The sequence below is a fragment of the Salvelinus namaycush genome, chromosome 8 (assembly GCF_016432855.1).
Source record: "Salvelinus namaycush isolate Seneca chromosome 8, SaNama_1.0, whole genome shotgun sequence".
NCBI lineage: Eukaryota > Metazoa > Chordata > Actinopteri > Salmoniformes > Salmonidae > Salvelinus > Salvelinus namaycush.
The window spans coordinates 45,561,787-45,583,045 of record NC_052314.1 but is presented as its reverse complement, the minus strand read 5'-3'; the positions used below and the strand labels follow the sequence as shown (position 1 = coordinate 45,583,045).

General features: G+C 43.7%; 1 protein-coding gene across 1 annotated transcript in view; it reads left to right on the top strand.

Moving 5' to 3' along the window:
- LOC120052153 (proline-rich protein 12-like) overlaps nt 1-19,624 on the top strand; it is a 43,617-nt gene extending 23,993 nt beyond the window's left edge. Inside the window, exons 9-20 of the mRNA XM_038998986.1 lie at nt 2,228-2,251; nt 2,672-3,466; nt 3,570-4,108; nt 7,439-7,555; nt 7,770-7,903; nt 8,061-8,478; nt 8,572-8,875; nt 9,069-9,188; nt 9,494-9,591; nt 9,807-9,941; nt 14,097-14,192; nt 19,399-19,624. Of these exons, the coding sequence (XP_038854914.1) occupies nt 2,228-2,251; nt 2,672-3,466; nt 3,570-4,108; nt 7,439-7,555; nt 7,770-7,903; nt 8,061-8,478; nt 8,572-8,875; nt 9,069-9,188; nt 9,494-9,591; nt 9,807-9,941; nt 14,097-14,192; nt 19,399-19,533 (2,915 nt within the window). The 3' untranslated portion in view covers nt 19,534-19,624. The remainder of the gene's footprint in view (nt 1-2,227; nt 2,252-2,671; nt 3,467-3,569; nt 4,109-7,438; nt 7,556-7,769; nt 7,904-8,060; nt 8,479-8,571; nt 8,876-9,068; nt 9,189-9,493; nt 9,592-9,806; nt 9,942-14,096; nt 14,193-19,398) is intronic.
- The last annotated feature ends 1,635 nt before the right edge of the window (nt 19,625-21,259 follow it).

Below are 21,259 nucleotides of genomic sequence, written 5' to 3'. Positions count from 1 at the left end.
ATGACTCAGGGGTGAAATATGTGTGAAACCCCAATGAATGAACAATCAAATGTTCTGAGCATAAGATACAAGTGTTATCAGTTTAGTTTTGTACTTAGAGTTTTGAAAATATCCCACTGGGTACAAACTGGTTGAATCAACGTTGTTTCAGCGTAATTTGTCAACGTATTGTGACGTAGAATCTACATGGGAAATACATTGGATTTGAAGAAAGTTATCCACTATTGTTTTGAGGTTATCAACGACAGGATTATGTCATCAAGGTAACCACATTTCAACATAGACTAACCTTATGTTGAAATATGTTGAATTTGTACCAATAGGCTGGGCAGCACCTCCTACTGGAGAATTGATCTAGCTACAGCTACCTCCCATCCAAAGTTTTAACTTAGCCCAGCTATTATATTTGTCACTGACTATTAGCAATGTGCTATTGTGAGAATGATTGTTGAGAGAGCTCCACTTAAAAACTAAATAGAGTCACTGTTGCTATCATTCCAAAGGGTAGGTTTAACAGAGCAAATATGTGACCATACTTTATCAATCATCAGTGATGCTATTTTCAAAGTCATCAATAGCAGTTGTTTTAATTCAACCCAGAATTCAACAAAAAATAGACAATACAATAGGCCTAGGGTTTCAAACTCTGGTTGATTTAAAATGTAATGATATTTAGTGATATTGAATTTAGTGTTTGGTTGTCAACGCAACCAAATATCAACATTTGAAGGAGATGTATCTTCTGCTTGAAATGTTATATCTGTGCCACTGACTTAGTCTGGCTTTAATTCCAGATTGTCTACAAATTAAAAATGAATATGTTGGATTCACGTCTCCATCTCAACCAAAATCTAAGTTAAAGAATAGGACTAAATCAAATCAAACTGTATTGAAAGTTCATTTAAAGTTTGATTTGATTTAGTCCTATTCTATAACGTAGAATTTCGGTTGAGATGGAGACGTGAATCCAACATATCAGTGATTCATTTGTAGACAAACAGGAATTAAAGGCAGACTAAGTCAGTTGCACAGATGGAACTATCCAAGTAGAAGATCAAAATCTTTTTCAAATGTTGATATTTGGTTGCGTTGACAACTAAACACAAATCAATATCACTTTTGAAATACAATAATATGAGTAACACATTATTGGCCAAATTCTCCTTATGTAATCATATGAAGCGTGCATCTTCAAGATAGCATGCATAGGTCATCGCAAGTCTGTGGAGATTGCTGTAATAATTTGCACAGAATCTCAAACGGCGTTTGACACATCCAATCGCCACATTTTGAGGTTACCGTAACTATACATTTCTTCTTATGTAATCATATAAAACGTGCGTGTAAGATAGCATGCATAGGTCATCGCAGGTCTGTGGAGATTGCCGTAATAATCTCTGCAGAATCTCGAACGGCATTGATCACTTGCGCCATGTACTTTTAATGTCATCTCAACTGCAATCTAGGTAATTTGGTTCTGCTATTAGATGAAGCACAGTGATATCACATTAATCTATTGTATAAATGAACTAAATAGCTGACTTTGTATTCCAATTTCAACTTTGCTGTGAATTTATATGGTTGAAAGTGCAGTGATAGAGAAATAATGAGAAAAAGGTGTGAATGAGGAAGAGAAAAAAAAGAGTATATAGGAGGGAGATTTTTATATATCATTATAATAAAGCTTGGACTGAAACAAATGGTAATAAATCCCTAAATGCTATATAACTGTATTTTCCCCCAAAATCAGACATTGTTTTATCAGACATTGTTTTTATTTTGGAATTTGGTTGTGCTTTTAAATGGTTGAAAGCATAGTGATAACACATTGGAAATTCAACTAACTTTTGCCTGTTTTTTTAGTGGGTGAATATAGGTTGTAATCTCATTGATCAACGTCTCAACCAAATATTAGCCAATTATCCACGTTGAAATGACGCAGTGTGCCCAGAGGGATACCACTTACATCTGAAAGTGTCAGGACAGCCGAAACAAATGACCTCACCATTTGGCTGTGCTTTGAAGATGCATTAGAGGTGTGTGTGTAAGGCTGTGTGTATGTGAGGCTGTGTGTATGTGAGGCTGTGTGTGTGCGTGTGTGTGTATCTACATAGAGCTGTGTGTGTGAGGCTGTGTGTGCGCATATCGGCAGCCTATAGAGGGCGAAGCGGAGACATGCGTCTGAGGTGATTGACAGCCAGCCTCTCTGACTGACAATAAACCAGAGAGAAAGGGAGAGAGAAGAGAGAAGGCTGTTGCCAGGGTAGCTGTTGCCACGGTTACCCAATTATATTTTCTTACCACCCTCAGACCCCCCCCCCCCCCTGCTGTTGGTAAGGTGCACTACCTCTATTCAGAGGAAGAGAAAGGTTTGTAAAGGTACACCCCAACACGAAGCATGGAAAAATAGAATGGAAAAATACGGTTATATATCATTTAGGGATTTATTACCATTTGTTTCTGTCCAAGCGTTATTATAATAATATATAAAAATCTCCCTCCTATATACTATTTTTTTTTCTTCCCATTCACACCTTTTTCTCATTATTTCTCCTGCCATTCATTTTCTTATTTCTTTCCTCCCCTGTCTTGTCTGCACCTCACCTTTCCTCTTCCCTCTCTTTTCTCCTCTCCTCATCTCCTCTCTTCCCCCCTCCTCCCTCTTAGACAGAGGACAAGCCCCCGGAGCTGAAGTCTAATTTCATGGCCTCCTTCCTGGACTTCCTCAAAACGGGGAAGAAGCAGCCTGAATCTGGACCTGGTGGACCACAAGACCTAGGAGGGCCAGTGGAAGGAGCTGAAACCACAGACTCTTCCTCCCTGAAGGGTAGGATCCTGTCCCCGCCTCCCCCTCCACCGCCCCCTCCTCCACCCCCTCCGTTTGGGGACAGTAGCGAGGGCGAGGACGGGCTGAGTCCCTGTAAGCGTCTGGACGACGAGCTGAAGAGGAACCTGGAGACACTGCCGTCCTTCTCCTCCGACGAGGAGGAGGACTCTGTCAGTAAGAACCAGGACCTGCAGAAGAGCATCTCCTCGGCCATATCTGCCCTTTACGACACGCCCCATTCACTGGCTGCAGCCGTGGCTCTGCCCCCACCCAGCCCATCTCCGTCTCAGAGCCCATCGCTGCCACCAACGCCGCCGCCTGTGGCCCAAATGCAGGAGGACGTAGTCGATCTGGAGGAGCAGGACAATGAAGTAGAGACAAACATGCAACTTCACAACACACAGGCCAACACACAGCCAAATACACCGTCCCCAGAACAGGAAGGACTGAATGGGATGGACAGAGAGGATGAACGACAAGAGGAGATGGAGAAAGAGGAGGAAGAGAAGGAGATGGAGAAGAAGAGGGTAAAGGAAGACCTGAATGTAGAGCGCAGGGGTGTGGAGGAAGAGGTAGAGGAGAGAGAAGAGGAGGAGAGAGAGCCTGAGTTTGAGATGCTGGACGCTTCTAAAGTGGAAGGTGAGTAGCCTACAATCTCAGATATTCTGGAATGGTATGACAAACAGTTGTTCATTTCCAAAGATGTAATATACTCTGAACCCCCCCCCCCCCCCCCCCCCAGATTCTCCATCCGGGCCTCCCCTCGCCCCCGCACCCCCCTTTCCCCCATCCCTCTCCCCGTCCCCTCTCACTTCTTCCTCCCCCTCCCCCCCACCACTCTCCCCACCCTCCCCTCTGCCCTTCCAGCATGAGGATGATGAAGAGGAGCAGCAGCCGTCCCCCCAACAAACCCACCACCCCCACCACAACCCCTCCGCCTCTCCTCCCCCCAGCTCCTCGCCCCCGGCCCTGCCCTCTCCACCCTCCCCTTCCCCTGCAATGCCCCCCTCCACTACCCCCCCTCCCTCCTCCTCCCCTCCCCTTTCGGATGCTCCAGAGCTGGCCCAGCCTTCCTCCTCGCCCTCCTCTTCCCCACCCTCACCCCCCACCCCTGAGGATGCTCCAGCCTCCAAGATCACCTCTCTGCACCTGGCCAAAAAGCAGGACAATGCGGCCATCGCTGGAGAGAGCGAGGAGGAGGACAGCGAGAGTGGCGGCGAGGGCATCTTCCGGGAGAGGGACGAGTTTGTGGTGCGGACTGAGGACATTGGCACGCTCAAGGTGAGGGCTTCTGGCATTCACTATGGGAGGTGGTATGTCTTGTCTTCTCACTCATACACACACTGGCCTACACACAATACCTCATAATATCAAAGTGGGATCATGTTTTTACAAATTAATAAAAAATGAAAAGCTGAATTGTCTTGAGTCAATAAGTATTCAACCCCATAGTTATGGCAAGCCTAAATAAGTTCAGGACTACAAATGTGCTTAACAAGTCACACCATGAGTTGCATGGGCTCCCTCTGTGTGCAATAATAGTGTTTAACATGATTTTAAAGGACTACCTCATCTCTATACCACACACATATTATCTGTAAGGTCCCTCAGTCGAGCAGTAAATTTCAAACGCAGATTCAACCACAAAGACCAGGGAGGTTTTCCAATGCCTCACAAATAAGTGCACCTATTGGTAGATGGGTAAAAAAACATTGAATATCCCTTTGAGCATGGTGAAGTTATTAATCCTTAAGAGACACACCCGTGCGTCAGTCTAAGTAACATAATAAAAAAATCACCATCAAAATCCGTCAGTTTAAGCTAGAGGTATCAATCCACTGCATCCGCCTATGTCGGCCTTCCGCATCTGCGGTGGAAGGTGGCCAAGCTACAGCTGTGTTTGCCAGACCATGAGACATCCCGAAAATCGGTCTTCTCACGAAAACGTCTGTAGCATCTGAACAGCTCTACAACCCCCACAAGTGTCATGGGAGTTGTCTGAAATCGGTAACGCTGATGTGCCAATTGCTGACTATAGCGTCTGAACCGTTTGGGCTACAAACTAATATCCATTTTGCTCTATGACCCCTACTCGTCTGAATGTAACAGTATAACTTTAGTCCGTCCCTCGCACGAACCAGGGACCCTCTGCACACATCAACAACTGACACCCACGAAGCGTCGTTACCCATCGCTCCACAAAAGCCACGGCTCTTGCAGAGCAAGGGGAACCACTACTTCAAGGTCTCAAAGCGAGTGACGTAACCGATTGAAACGCTATTAGCGCGCACCACCGCTAACTAGCTAGCCATTTCACATCCGTTACACTCACCCCCCTTTCGACCTCCTCCTTTTCCGCAGCAACCAGTGTTCCGGGTCAACAGCATCAATGTAACAGTATAACTTTAGACCGTCGCCCTCGCCCCGACATGGGCGCGAACCAGGGACCCTCTGCACACATCAACAACGGTCGCCCACGAAGCATCGTTACCCATCGCACCACAAAGGCCGCGGCTCTTGCAGAGCAAGGGGAACCACTACTTCAAGGTCTCAAAGCGAGTGACGTAACCGATTGAAACGCTATTAGCGCGCACCACCGCTAACTAGCTAGCCATTTCACATCCGTTACATGAAGGTAACCCATACAAATGTATGGAGGTGGTTATGTGGCAACAAAAATAAGGGGTTAAATATGTGTAAAAAAATGTATAACGAAAATATTTCCTGAGCTTTCTTATATCTCCTAGATATAGGACAGACTTCAAAACCTTATTCTTTATGATTTATTTGTTGACATTTTTTTTGCCATTTATGGACGTGATTTTCAGTGCATTTCTGTAGGCTATAGTAGTAAAGACCAAACTAAATATTTGATCAAATAATGAAAAATACAACATTTGGGATACCTAAAGGGGTCTTAAAATTCCAAATCAAATAGCTAAATGATCCCCCCAGGGTGTTCTTCCTAACTCAGTTGCCGGAGAGGAAGGAAACCACTCAGGCATTTCACCATGAGGCCAATGGTGACTTTAAAATAGTTGCATAGTTTAATGGTTGTGATAGGAGAAAACTGAGGATGGATCAAAAACATTGTAGTTAAGGATCGGACCCTTTTTTCAATTTTCGCCAAAAATGACATACCCAAAAATAACTGCCTGTAGCTCAGGACCTGAAGCAAGGATATGCGTATTCTTGATACCATTTGAAAGAAAACACTTTGAAGTTTGTGGATATGTGAAATTAATGTAGGAGAATATAACACATCTGGTAAAAGATAATACAAAGAAAAAACATGCGTTTATTTTTTATTTTTTTGTTCCATCATCTTTGAAATTCAAGAGAAAGGTCACCATGTATTATTACAGGTTACGCGCCATTTCGATTTTGGCCACTAGATGGCAGCAGTGTACGTGCAACGTTTTAGACTGATCCCATGAACAATTGTATTTCTGTTCAAAATGGTGTATCAAGTCTGCCCAAATGTGCCTAAATGGTTTATTGATCCATTTTCAAGTTCATAACTGCGCAGTCTCCTCAAACAATAGAATGGTATTCTTTCACTGTAGTGTCTACTGTAAATTGCACAGTGCAGTTAGATTAAAAAGAATTTAAGTTTTCTGCCCATAGACATATCTGCCCTTCAGATATGTCTATGTCCTGGGAAATTTTCTTGTTACTTACATCCTCATGCTAATCACATTAACCTTTGTTAGCTCAACCGTCCCGCGGGGGGAGGCACCGATTCTGTAACAATACTAACCTAAATTAGTGAAAAGAAGGAAGCTTGTACAGAATTAAAATATTCCAAAACATGCATCCTGTTTGCAAGAAGGCACTAAAGTAAAACTGCAAAAAATTTGGCAAAGAAATTAACTTAATGTCCTGAATACAAAGCATTATGTTTGGGGCAAACACAACACATCACTGAGTACCACTCTTCATATTTTCAAGCGTGGTGGTCGTGACTGCATCATGTTATGGGTATGCTTGTCATTGGCAAGGACTGGGGAGTTTTTAGGGGGATAAAGGTAAACAGAATAGTGCTAAGCACAGGGAAAACCTGGTTCAGTCTTCTTTCCAACAGACACTGGGAGACAAATTCACCTTTCAGCAGGACAATAACCAAAAATACAAGGCCAAATATACACTGGAGTTGCTTACCAAGACGACATTGAATGTTCCTGAGTGGCCTAGTTACAGTTTTGACTTAAATCGGCTTGAAAATCTATGGCAAGACTTAAAAATGGCTGTCTAGCAATGAGCAACAACCAACTTGACAGAGCTTGAAGACTTTTAAAAAGACTAATGTGCAAATATTGTACAATCCAGGTGTGCCAAGCTCTTAGAGATTTACCCAGAAAAACTCACAGCTGTAATCGCTGTCAGAGTTGATTCTAGCAGGGGTGTAAATGTAAATGGAATATTTCTGTATTTCATTTTCAGTACCTTTGCAAACATTTCTAAAATCATATTTTCACTTTGTCATTATTGAATGTTGTGTGTAGATGGGTGAGAAGAATAATTCAGTCTGTAACACAACAAAATGTGGAGTAAGTCAAGGGGTATGAATACTTTCTGATGGCACTGTACATACTCTCTTTGTCTCTCAAGATGGCCCTGCAGACCGGCCGTGAGCCACCACCCATCTGGAGAGTGCAGAAAGCCCTGCTGCAGAAGTTCAGCCCTGAGATCAAAGACGGACAGAGGCAGTTCTGTGCCACCAGTAACGTGAGTTACTCACATCCCATTTAAGACAGGAGACTCTCTCCTTCTCTTTAATCTTAAAGTACAATCCAGTGATGGATGCAAGGATTTACAATCCAGCATGAGATCGTCATGATAGTTGTACAAATATTTTGAAGCTACACATTTTTTCTTTTTAATAACTAAAATGATTATCTCTCTAAAAATATTTCCCTCCCTTTCTCTCTCTCTCTCTCAGTATCTGGGCTACTTTGGCGATGCCAAGATGCGGTACCAACGTCTCTATGTGAAGTTCCTGGAGAATTTCAATAAAAAGGATTATGTCCGTGTGTGCTCACGTAAACCCTGGCACAGACCTAGACTCATGTTGAGGTAGGTTTGTGCTGTTTGTCCCTGCGTATTTGCCGTACATCTCTGGGTCTTGATTCATACGTGCCCAACCCCATGTGGAACCGTAGCCCCTACCTCCATGCATGTGTAACTGTAAGCAATATCCTGCAAAAATACTCATTTTTTTGTACCTTGACAGGCGTCAATCACTCCCATCGCTCCCCAAGCCACCTCCCCCTGCCATCAGTCAAACTCCACCCCGATTGGAGCGAGATGAGAGGGAGCGGAAGGAGAAGGAGCAGAAAGAGAAGGAGCAGAAAGAGAGGGAGCAAAAAGAGAGGGAGCAAAAAGAGAGGAAGCAAAAGGGAAAAGAGAAGGAGCAGAAAGAGAGAGCGCAAAAGGAAAAGGAGCAGAAAGAGAAAGAGAGGGAACAAAAGGAGAAAGCGAGAGATCAAAAGGAGAAAGATAGAGAGAAAGAGAGGAAACAAAAGGAAAAAGCGAAAGAGCAGAAAGAGAAGGAGCAAAAAGAGAAAGAGAAGGAGCAAAAAGAGAAGGAGCAAAAAGAGAAAGCGAGAGAGCAAAAGGACAAAGAGAGGGAGCAAAAGGAGAAAGCAAGAGTGCAGAAAGAGAGGGAGCAAAACGACAAAGCAAGAGAGCAGAAAGAGAAGGAGAGGGAGCAGAAGGAGCGAGAGAGGAGGGAAAAAGAAAAGGAGAGGGAGAGGGAAAAAGAGAAACAGCGAGAGAGGGAGCGAGAGAAGGAGAGAGAAGAAAAAGAGAAGAGGCATTCACCACCTCAGGAGAAGGTGGAGAGAAGGAGCAGTGAAGTGGACCGAAAGAGAGTGAGGGAGGAGAAGAGAGGAGGAGGAGGAGAGAAGAAGACAGAGCGCCCATCGAGGGTGAGGCTAGTGAAGGTGGAACCTCCACCCAAGAAGAGGAAGAAGTGGCTGAAGGAAGTCCCCTCTGACTCAGACTCCTCCCTCGATGGGCCCAGCGAGGACCAAGATGAGGGACAATGTATGTTTGTGTGTGTGTGTAACTGTGTGTTCATGCAATTTTGGTATGTATATTTATGTGTAATGGCTTGGCTATAACTCAGAGAGTTAAGTCTTGTAACACACTGGAGCCCCAGGTTCAAACACACTCAGTGACATATTCTCTCTCTCTCTCTCTCTCTCTCTCTCTCTCTCTCTCTGTCTCTCCCCTGTAGCCCCAGTGAGAGGGGGGATGAACAGTCGAGCCATGAGGGAGATGTTCAGGAGTTACATAGAGATGCTGGTCAGTACAGCACTTGACCCCGACATGATTCAAGCCCTGGAGGACACAGACGGTGAGAGGGATGGGGTCGTGGTGTGAGCAGATGAGTGGGTGACGATGTGATCAGGTTTGGGGTAAATTCAATGTCCATTCAGTCAATAAACTGAAATTACATTATTCGCAATGCTTCTTTATGATAATTTGGAATTAGAATTTCAGTTTACTTCCTGAATTGACTGAATTCAAAGGGAATTTACCCCAGCCTTGGGAGTGAGTAAAGAGTGTATTGATCAAAAGTAAGTGAGAGTAGGATTAAGGAAGAAAGATGTCATGAGATAAGTCATACAGACTCTATGTCCCTCCCACTCTGGCCCCCAGACGAGTTGTACCTCCCGCCCATGAGGAAGATTGACAGCCTACTCAACGAACAAAAGAGGAGACTGTTAAGGAGAGTCAACATGAGTGGCCAACACCAGGTACGTCTGTCTGTCTGTTTAGTTGTAAAAATGCTGATGCCTGATGTGATACCTACCTATGAAGTACCGGTTGTGTCTGGAGTTTTACCATATCTCCTTCCAATCTCCATCCAACTTTCTCACTATCATATCAAAGTGAAAGCTTTAAAACAGTTGAAATTACTACTTCTCCTTCTCCCCCCCGCTCCCTCCATCTTTATATTTTTCTTCTTTAGGAGACTCTGCATATGTTCCCCAAAATGACGGCAGACCCCCTGGACTCTGGAGCGGTCAAAGTGCACCTCGGCGGCGAGTGCTACAACCGTAAAACCCTCAACCGTGTCAAGAAGAGCACCACGCCCAAACAGCAGGTGAGTGAACCACATCCAGTCATGAACTCCTTGACTTTAGTATCCCACTGCTGACACCAATGTATCCAATCCGCTGCACTGTGGCTAACCCTGGCCTTGAAGATTGTGTCTAGGTGTTGTAGAAGCTGAGTAAAAGAGACCATTCTGTCTCACAAGAACTGGAGTAATAAAGTCCGGACCTGTTTGTCACTTTGCTTTGTACATACACTTGTATCTCGGTGGTTTTAACTCGGTCCGGATGGTGTTTACCCATGTGCTAACAAAGCAAACCATGACGCCGTCCTTATTTACACTTGCGTTGTCTTGTTTCTTCTAGTCTCGTGTAGCCATACCTCCAAAAACGTTGTTGTCACGTCCTTTGGAAACGGTTTGAATGGCTGGCTTCCAGCGGCTACATTTTTAGGTATTTTACATTTCAAGAACCCTCCCCCACATGCCCGTTGAAGGAGTGCTGCGTGTTAAGCGATGCCCAAGCAAAGCATTTGATTGATTTGATGTGTTTGATTGGCACTGCGTGTTAAGCTCCGCCCAAGCAATGCATTTGATCGGTTTGACGTGTTGCAAGGTGTCACTGATTTACACCGGCTCTCCACCCCTTTTTAGCCACTTTCGGCCATAGACTTCACTAGGCTTTCCAATCAGGGAAACCTGGTTCTCGATGAGGCTATGTTTCTTCTTTTAGCGTTGATCAAGTGTATTTGTATTTTTAGTGGTCCTCTGAAAGTATGTGAAGATGGCGCCGGAGAAGAAGGCTGACGTTTTATGTGTCCCCTAACCGATTGTGTTTTTTTTTTTGTTTCTTTGCGTTGTTTGTAACTTATGTTTTAACTTATTTTGTACATAATGTTGCTGCTAAAATATCTTCTGGACATCAGAACTGCGATTATTCACCACCAACTGGCAGAATCCTTTTTTTCCTTTAATGAGTCTGACGAGCCCAATGTGAATGACATACTGCTTTCCCGGGAACAGGCCCAGATCCCCGTCATTTGCATGAAGAGAAGGTGTAGAAAAAGGGGCCGGAGGGCTGGCTGCCTTCTGAGAATTTGTAGGCGATCGAATAAACCCCCACTGCCTTCCATTCTGCTAGCAAACGTGCAATCCTTGGAAAATAAAATCGATGACCTACACAGAAGATTAAACTACCAACGGGACATTCAAAACTGTAATATCTTATGCTTCACAGAGTCGTGGCTAAACAACGACATTATCAAGATACAGCTGGCTGGTTATACGCTGTATCGGCAGGATAGAACAGCGGCGTCTGGTAAGACAAGGAGCGGCGGACTATGTATAAGTCTTGAGGTTTTGCTCGTCTGAGGTAGAGTATCTCATGATAAGCTGTAGACCACACTATCTACCTAGAAAGTTTTCATCTATATTTTTCGTAGCTGTCTACATACCACCACAGACTGAAGCTGGCACTAAGACCGCACTCAATGAGCTGTATTCCGCCATAAGCAAACAGGAAAACGCTCACCCAGAGGTGGCGCTCCTAGTGGCCGGGGACTTTAATGCAGGGAAACTTAAATCCGTCTCAACAAATTTCTATCAGCATGTTAAATGTGCAACCAGAGGGGAAAAAACTCTGGCCCACCTTTAATCCACACAGAGAGATGCATACAAATATCTCCCTCGCCCTCCATTTGGCAAATCTGACCATAATTCTTATCATCCTGATTCCTGCTTACAAACAAAAATTAAAGCAGGAAGCACCAGTGTCTCGATCAATAAAAAAGTGGTCAGATGAAGCAGATGCTAAGCTACAGGACTGTTTTGCTAGCACAGACTGGAATATGTTCTGGGATTCCTCCGATGGCATTGAGGAGTAACACACATCAGTCATTGGCTTCATCAATAAGTGCATCGATGACGTCATCCCCACTGTGACCGTACGCACATACCCCAACCAGAAGACATGGATTACAGGCAACATCCACGCTGAGCTAAAGGCTAGAGCTGCCACTTTCAAGGAGCGGGACTCTAACCTGGAAGCTTATAAGAAATCCTGCTATGCCCTCCGACAAACCATCAAACAAGCAAAGCGTCAATACAGGACTAAGATCGAATCGTACTACACCGGCTCTGATGCTCGTCAGATGTGGCAGGGCTTGTAAACCATTACAGACTACAAAGGGAAGCACAACCGAGTGACAGTGACACGAGCCTACCAGATGAGCTATACTACTTCTAAGCTCGCTTCGAGGCAAATAACACTGAAACATGCATGAGAGCACCAGCTGTTCCAGAAGACTTTGTGATCACGCTCTCCGCAGCCGATGTGAGTAAGACCTTTAAACAGGTCAACATTCACAAGGCCGCAGGGCGAGACGGATTACCAGGATGTGTACTGCGAGCATGCGCTGACCAACTGGCAAGTATCTTCACTGATATTTTCAACCTCTCCCTGTCCGAGTCTGTAATACCAACATGGTTTAAGCAGAGCACCATAGCCCAAGCAGACCACCATAGCCCCTGTGCCCAAGAACACTAAGGTAACCTGCCTAAATGACTACCGAACCGTAGCACTCACGTCTGTAGCCATGAAGTGCTTTGAAAGGCTGGTCATGGCTCACATTAACACCATTATCCCAGAAACCCTAGACCCATTCCAATTTGCATACCTCCCGAACAGATCCACAGATGATGCAATCTCTATTGCACTCCACACTGCCCTTTCCCACCTGGACAAAAGGAACACCTATGTGAAAATGCTATTCATTGACTACAGCTCAGCATTCAACACCATAGTGCCCTCAAAGCTCATCAATAAGCAAAGGACCCTGGGACTTAACACCTCCCTCTGCAACTGGATCCTGGACTTCCTGACGGGCCGCCCCTAGGTGGTAAGGGAACGTAACAACACGTCTGCCACGCTGATCCTTAACACAGGGGCCCCTCAGGGGTGCGTGCTCAGTCCCCTCTGTACTCCCTGTCCACTCATGACTGCACAGCCAGGCACGACTCCAACACCATCATTAAGTTTGCCGATGACACAACAGTGGTAGGCCTGATCACCGACAACAACGATACAGCCTATAGGGAGGAGGTCAGAGACCTGGCCGTGTGGTGCCAGGACAACAACCTCTCCCTCAACGTGATCAAGACAAAGGAGATGATTGTGGACTACAGGAAAAAGAGGACCAAGCACACGCCCATTCTCATCGACGGAGCTGTAGTGAGGCAGGTTGAGAGCTTCAAGTTCCTTGGTGTCCACATCACCAACAAACTAACATGGTCCAAGCACACCAAGGCAGTTGTTAAGAGGGCATGACAAAACCTATTCCCCCTCAGGAGACTGAATAGATTTGGCATGGGTCCTCAGGTCCTCAAAAGGTTCTACAGCTGCACCATCGAGAGCATCCTGACTGGTTGCATCACTTCCTGGTATGGCAACTGATCGGCCTCTGACCGCAAGGCGCTACAGAGGGTAGTGCGTACAGCCCAGTACATCACTGGCGCCAAGCTTCCTGCCATCCAGTACCTCTATACCAGGCGGTGTCAGAGGAAGGCCCTAAAAGTTGTCAAAGACTCCAATCACTCTAGATATAGACTGTTCTATCGGCTACCGCACGGCAAGCAGTACCGGAGCGCCAATCTAGGTCCAAGAGGTTTCTAAACAGCTTCTACCCCCAAGCCATAAGACTCCTGAACATCTAATCAAATGGCTACCCAGACTACTTGCATTGCCCCCCCCCCCCCCCCCCCCCTTTTACTACACTGCTACTCTCTGTTGTTATCATTTATGCAGTCACTTTAATAACTCTACCTACATGTACATATTACCTCAAATGACCGGTGTCCCCGCGCATTTTCTCTGTACCGGTACCCCCCTGTATATAGTCTCGATATTGTTATTTTACTGCTGCTCTTTAATTACTTGTTACTTTTTATTTCTTGTTCTTATTTGTATTTTAGATGGTTTTTTTTAGCAGCATTGTTGGTTAGGGGCTCGTAAGTAAGCATTTCACTGTAAGATCTGTTGTATTCTGCCCATGTGACTAATACAATTTTGATTTGAAGTTGTGAATACATAGTAGACTAGGCCTTTTCCCTATTCATCCTCAGTCCAAGAGAACCGGAGAGATTCCCTAATAAATTATTTCCTCTCTCCTTTCCCTCCATCTCTTTTTCCTCTCTCTCTGTGACTCTCAGGACCTCAAGCTGTCCACAGAGACGTGTCGTGTCTATAGCCTTTATCATTCTCTCCATCACTACAAGTATCACACCTTTCTGAACTGCAAGAAGGAGGTAAGACTCAGCATCACAATCGCTTTTCACAACACTGACCTTCCAACACCCCTCTCTTTCCTCTATGGCATTGTTGTTCTTCTCTACTTTCTAATTAATTCAAATGGAGCACTGTGCATTTAGTCCTTTTGTTGTGAAAGGTTGGCTGTCATTTGTGGGTGGTTGTGTTGTGCTTATATAATAATCACTTTATTTATTATCCATCCCAGAGTGGATATTTGAATTGCATAACATCAATTCATGTTAGATCTATATGCAACATGTCTATACTCATGGGCATTAATACTGAGTTGGTCCCTCCTTTGCTTCTATAAAAGCCTCCACTTTTCTGGGAAGGCTTTTCACTAGATGTTGGAATATAACTGCGGGAATTTGCTTCCATTCAAGCGCATTAGTGAGGTCGGGCACTGATGTTGGGCGATTAGGCCTGACTTGCAGTCGGCGTTCCAATTCATCCCAAAGTTGTTCGATGGGGTTGAGGTCAGGGCTCTGTGCAAGCCAGTCAAGTTCTTCCCCACCCATCTTGACAAACCATTTCTGTATGGATCTCGCTTTGTGCACAGTGCTATTGTCATGCTGAAACAGGAAAGAACCTTCCCCAAACTGTTGCCACAAAGTTGGAAGCACAGAATCGTATAGAATGTCATTGTATGCTGTAGCATTAAGATTTCTCTTCACTGGAACTAAGGGGCCTAGCCTGTACCATGAAAAACAGCCCCTGACTATTATTCCTCCTCCACCAAACTTTACAGTTGACCCTATGCATTGGGGCAGATGTATGCATAGGGTCAACGTTCTCCTGGCATCCGCCAAACCCAGATTTGTCCGTCGGATTGCCAAATGGTGAAACGCATTTCTCAGTGACACAATGAATGGTCGTTTTGTTCGATAAATTCCTTTTTTATATCCCCAAAATGTCCATTTATTTGGCGCGTTTGATTCAGATATACACCGATTCCAACATGACTACAAAGTATCTGATAAGTTACCTGTAAACTTGGTCCAAACATTTCAAACAACATTTCTAATCCAACCTCAGGTACCCTAAAATGTAAATAATCGATAAAATTTAAGACGGAATAAACTGTTTCCAATACCAGAGAAAAACAACGAGGAGCGCGCTCCTGTTCACACGCACCAAAAGACTAGAGTCCACCCGAGTGACACTTAGAAAGAATAGGACTACTTCTTAGTTTTTCATAAGAAAAACATAGAACAATTTCTAAAGACTGTTGACATCTAGTGGAAGCCATAGGAACTACAATCTGGGCCCTAATAAATCAGGTTTCCCATAGAAAAGTATTGGAAAACACAATGACCTCAAAAAAAAAATTCCCTGGATGGATTGTGCTCGGGGTTTCGCCTGCAAAATCAGTTCTATTATACTCACAGACATTATTTTAACAGTTTTAGAAACTTTAGAGTGTTTTCTATCGAATACTACCATATGCATATCCTAGCTTCTGGGCCTAAGTAACAGGCAGTTTACTTTGGGCACGCTTTTCATCCGGATGTGAAAATACTGCCCCCTAGAGGTTAACTGACTTGCCTAGTTAAATAAAGGTTACACTGAGAGCATAACCTTTCTACAACCTAATTTTCTAATTCTAGTCTAACCAATACCCAAACGGAGATTCCATAATGAGCTATTATAATACTGTACATGGTGTCCATGTCAGGATAACCAAAACATTTCTTTATTAAAGACTATCAGAAAGAATGTTTGTACTTGTTTATTTTGATCCAAAGCCATGAATGAGTGAGTCACTCAGCTTTATGTAGGTACCGGCTATAAGACTGTGTCATCAAGTTGATAATATATAATGATATTTTGGAGGTTATTTCGTGTTTTTTTTAATGAAAGAGAGCAATTATAATCTGAATAAAGGCCCAAAATTTGTAAAGGCCAAAACATTTATTTATCATTTTAGAGGGAGAAAAACGCTGTGCCAATTGTGCGCCGTCCATAAATGCCAAAATATAGCCCTGCTAATTAGCCATAGTGGTGCTCTACAACGTGACCGTGTGTGTTTGAAAGAGTATTTTTTTATCCTTATTTTATTAACGAAAGCATAAAGATGCAGATGAAGAAATACAGTACTGTACAGTATATGCTTTTACATTTGATAATAAAGCATTTAAGCATTTGTGAAGATATAAGCCACCTGCATTTGTTTATTATGCTACTGTGCAGTCTGACAAGTAAACATAGCCTACAGTACATACTGTAGTAAACATGGGAAAGTGCCTAATTCCTTACATAAGGGAGAGCAGGCCATGTCCAGACTTTCTCGGTGACCTCAAGTACTCATTAACTCTGTCTTTAATGCTTTTTTGGGTTGCACCAGTCATGGACAGAAACTTCTGAGACACAGTATTAATGATGAACACCCGGAGGTTCACTGGTTAGCCACAATTGCCTCGGGATCTATCCCAGTTGGTATTCTGTGCCCACTCCTGGTATCTCTCTTCGGTTACATATCCTTGGAAAAGCAGAACAGCATTACGGTCCGGATGGCCCTTGCTGTGCCTGCTGAGCAGTTGGTTAAGTTCTGTTGTCAGAAGAGGAATGGAAATGTCAGGGTGAACAGACGACCTGACGAACCCGCCAGGCATGTTGACTCTGCTTGTCGGAGGTGGAGTTCCAGAGCTCACAGGTGTGCCTGTCATGGATTGTGACTCCATCTCGTTCCTCGCCCTACTCAACGCGTCATTCTCCGCCTGACTCTCCGCCAATGCCGCCTGATTCTCCGCCAATGCATCAGCTGTCGCCCGTATCTCTGCCCTCCAATAATGTTTCTCTTCTGCAGATCTGCCTTCAATGACTTGATCTCGGTCTTCAAAGTTTGAATCTGATCCATGTACACCTTCATCAGATGAGCAGAATGGTACAGCACTGAGCCCCCATCGATTACAGTGGCTTATGATAGAAACGGTAGATCAATTAATAATTCTAAGTGACTCCAACACACAAATGCTGCGTACATATTTTAGGAATCTGGCAAAACTAACCGCTTTCTTCGCAACAATGTGTTTTTTCGGTGCGACCCGTTGTCCCGCCCTTTGTCCACTGATCTCCACGGATGGTTGTCGGCATGTTTGTATGCGCTGCAAACCCTGGAACGGGTAGCACCATAGAAAGAAGCTGGCTTGATGAAAATGATGTCCATGTCATCTGTTCTCTTTGGTCGCAATGTCATTTTTTTTTAGATAAACAGCTCGTTTTTGAATGGTAACTGTTTCTAGTTATTTTATTAACAAAAGCATGAAGATGTTGATGAAGAAATACTGTACTGCTGTTTTGAGTTAGCAATGTAACACTTCAGAGTACTTAAGCATCGAATAAATTACAGGTAGGGGGATGTTCACACCTACAGTAGCCGGGCTATAAAGAGTCTTTTGTCTTGCTAATCGGCACCAAGTGTTTGAAAACCTGTTTTCAAAATGCCACCAGCTGTCCATCACTACTGTAAATAAAAACACAGCATCTTGTTTACATCTTGTTTACATTCTTTATTGTAACCACAATGTTACAAATAATTTGTATCTACCTTTCCAATTACTTTTAGAGTTTGGGATTAATTTGATTAATATTGTGGTGTTTCTATTCTAAGAAAAACGAAAAACCCTCTTGGTTTCCGTTAGGATGGAACAGAAAATATGGCGCTGTACAACGTGATGGTCGGGAGTACAGTATGGGGCTATTTAGCTAAATAATCCCTGTGTCGTGCGGGCACGCGGGAGACTGGGGTTTAATTCCCCGACAGGGAGGAATGAGTAGGCTGTCCTTTTAAATAAGAATTTGTTCTTAACTGACTTGCCATTATTAGTTACATTATATTAGTTTGAACGTGCAGACTGGCACTAAGAACAGAACAGAGGGAACGTTTCGCTAGTCAGCGTCATTATTCGCGCAATGCCTCTTAAAGTGTTGCCAGTGTGGCGGGGTGGGGGTCCATCCACCTTCCTCCTCCTCCCTTCCCCATGGTCTAGGGGAAGTGCCCATCCTGTGCCCCCTGCCCTCGTGCCTTGAACCTCACGTGCTTTTAGTGGATACAGCTGGAGAACTGCAAGGCAATTCCATTGTGCAACACTCGGGAGCCATGAACAATATGACCAATATATATTGTCCTGCTAATAACAGGGTTAATAATATATCTGTGAGAATATCCAACAGGCCTTTATATAATTTTAAATGAATAATAATATCTTTGTTTAAAAAAATAAGAATATTTTGTTTTCAAATAACGTAAAATGAGTGAAGAAAAAGGCCATTCTTGAACATGGGGTGAGACATTGTTACTAATTTGTAAATAAAGCCAGTTTGTTATTTAGAATTATTTATTTCTGTTTTTAGAGGGAGAGATACCAAAAACCTACAATCATCTCATGGGTCTCCCAGTCGAGGGCGACACATGCAATGAACCAGCATCTGTAGCAACACAGCTTGCACTGCTATGCAGTGTCTTAGACCGTTGTGCCACTTAGGCGCTGTATAATGTGACTGGTCGGGAGTGGCCTACAGTACTACAGTAAGAGCAAAATAATCCTAACAAAATAAAATAATAAAAACCTTAGTGTAACAACAGTTTAGTAAGTAATAGTGAAGTCGTGGACAATTATCAGTTTCTATTTAGGTTTATGTCGCCCATTCATTGTCTGTTAGTGACACAGTAGAACCCAAAAGCATAATTAGTTAACTTCCCCTTGCGCTGGTCTGGAGCAATGAAGTGGTGACGCAGGGTACCGTACTAAACCACAAATTACCTCTAAGTCCCGCAGCATTAACGCAAAACTTTTAGTGGAGCAACAACTGTACCACTTCGCAGCTGAGCAGTTGTTGCTCCTAGACGTTTCCACTTCACAATAACAGCACTTACAGTTGACCGGGGCAGCTCTAGCAGGGCAGACATTTAACAAACTGACTTGTTGGAAAGGTGGCATCCTATGATGGTGCCACGTTGAAAGTCACTGAGCTCTTCAGTAAAGTCATGTGTGTCTATGGAGATTGCCTGGCTGTGTGCACGATTTTATACACCTGTCAGCAACGGGTGTGGCTGAAATAGCCGAATCCACTAATTTGAAGATCCACATACTTTTTGTATATATTACTGTAAATAAGCAAGTGAATTTCAATAGCAAAATAATCTAATGTCTTTCTTGGAGGAAAATAAACTATTCTATTCTCTCCCCCCCCCCCCCCCAGACGGACAGTATAGAGCAGGCAGCGGAGGACCCTGGGCAGGAGGAGGTGGTGCAGCAGTGTATGGCCAACCAGGGCTGGCTGGAGACCCTCTTCAACTCCTTCATCGACCTGCTAACCCTCAGCACCAAAGCCTGATGAGGGAGGAAGGGGCACAGTCCGAAATAGTGCACTACAATTGGCCAGGGCCATAGGGCCTATATGGAGAATAGGATGCCATTTGGAAAGCAGTGGGTTGGAGAAGGGAGGGGAGGGGAGGGAGGAGGTATACAGTATTTGGGAGACAAAGCAAGAGAGTTGGAGTGGAGAACACTGGACCGTACCAAGATGGAGAGAGAGGGGGGTTTCAGACCCTACCATTCTAGTTCTTTCCCAGCGAGAAAGAAAGAACTGGCAATGTTCGGTCTGTGAGTACGGTTGAGTTTGAACTTAAAATGGATGCTACAATGAACTGTTTTTAGCGCTTTTGTTTCGTTTTTCTCTCACAAAATATCTCTTGACTAAAGAAAAGAGAAGGACGGAGGAGAGCAGAGGAGGCGGATTGAAAATAGTGAATGTGTGAAAGGGTATGACTTCTGCCACTTGACCTGAACAGGGAAAGCAGGGGACCACGGTGAATCTATATCCAAACATGCACGGGCACACACACCAACATACAAACAGTATATATATACGTATATGTATTAATAGTTATGATTTGTATTATTTATACAAGGAAATTACCCTCCCTAGCTGGGATTGTTTGCTGTTGTTATTTTAAATAATCATGTTTTATTAGGGTAACATGAAATGGTCTACCCGAAATCCTTTGCTCAGTCCCCCGTTTACTGCTGAAGGGAAAAAAAGAGTGGGGAGCAAAACTGAGGTGAAGGGAGGGAAGGGGAGAGAGGTTAGAGGAGTGTGTGATGTTCCCTTTTTTCTGTCTGCCTAAATAAATTGTGAGGGGGAAAGATGCATTTAAAAACTAAGCAAACTGTGTTCTTTATGTTTGTTCATCAAAAGACAATGAGAGCAGAGTTTACACCTGAAGTTAATAAATTAAAATAAATATCTGTTTGCTTTCTAAAAGAAAGCTCTGTGGTTTTAGGGAGGTGTAACTGTTAAAAGCGTATAAAATCTGTGTTAACTGTTTTTATTTGATCTGTTTGTTGTTTATGATAATTATTATTTTGGAGGTTTACCTATTTGTTCAAGCTCTCTTATCTGTAAATATTGTACAGTTACTTCCTCTTCTGTACATGCTATTCCTGTATTTGACAAAAGCAAATAAAACATTGAAGTTGATGAAAATGACAGGGAAAAAGAACTTTAGCTGTAATTTTGTTTTTCCTCCTAGAACTTTATAAGATAATGCATTAAGTGTGTGGTTGACCACATATCAGGGTTGGGGTCAAATCCATTTCAATTCCAGTCAATTAAAATTGTACACAAAAATTGCAATTCCAATGAGGAACAGTTTGGAATTGGAATTTGGTGTCCTTTTGATTTGGCTGGAAATAGGATTTTCCCAACCCTGAACCACATGTACTATTGTTAGTAAAGTACACTATGTATACAAAAGTATGTGAACACCCCTTCAAATGAGTGGATTCGGCTATTTCAGTCCTACTCGTTGCTGACAGGCTGTTGTGAAGTGGAAACGTCTAGGAGCAACAACGGCTCAGCCACGCCAGCGGTAGGCCACATAACCTCACAGAACGGAACCGCCGAGTGCTGAAGTGCATAGCTCATTAAAAATGATCTGTCCTCGTTTGCAACACTCACTACCGAGCTCCAAACTGCCTCTGGAAGCAAAGTCAGCACAATAACTATTAGTCGGGAGCTTCATGAAATGGCTTTCCATGGCCAAGCAGCCGCACAAAAT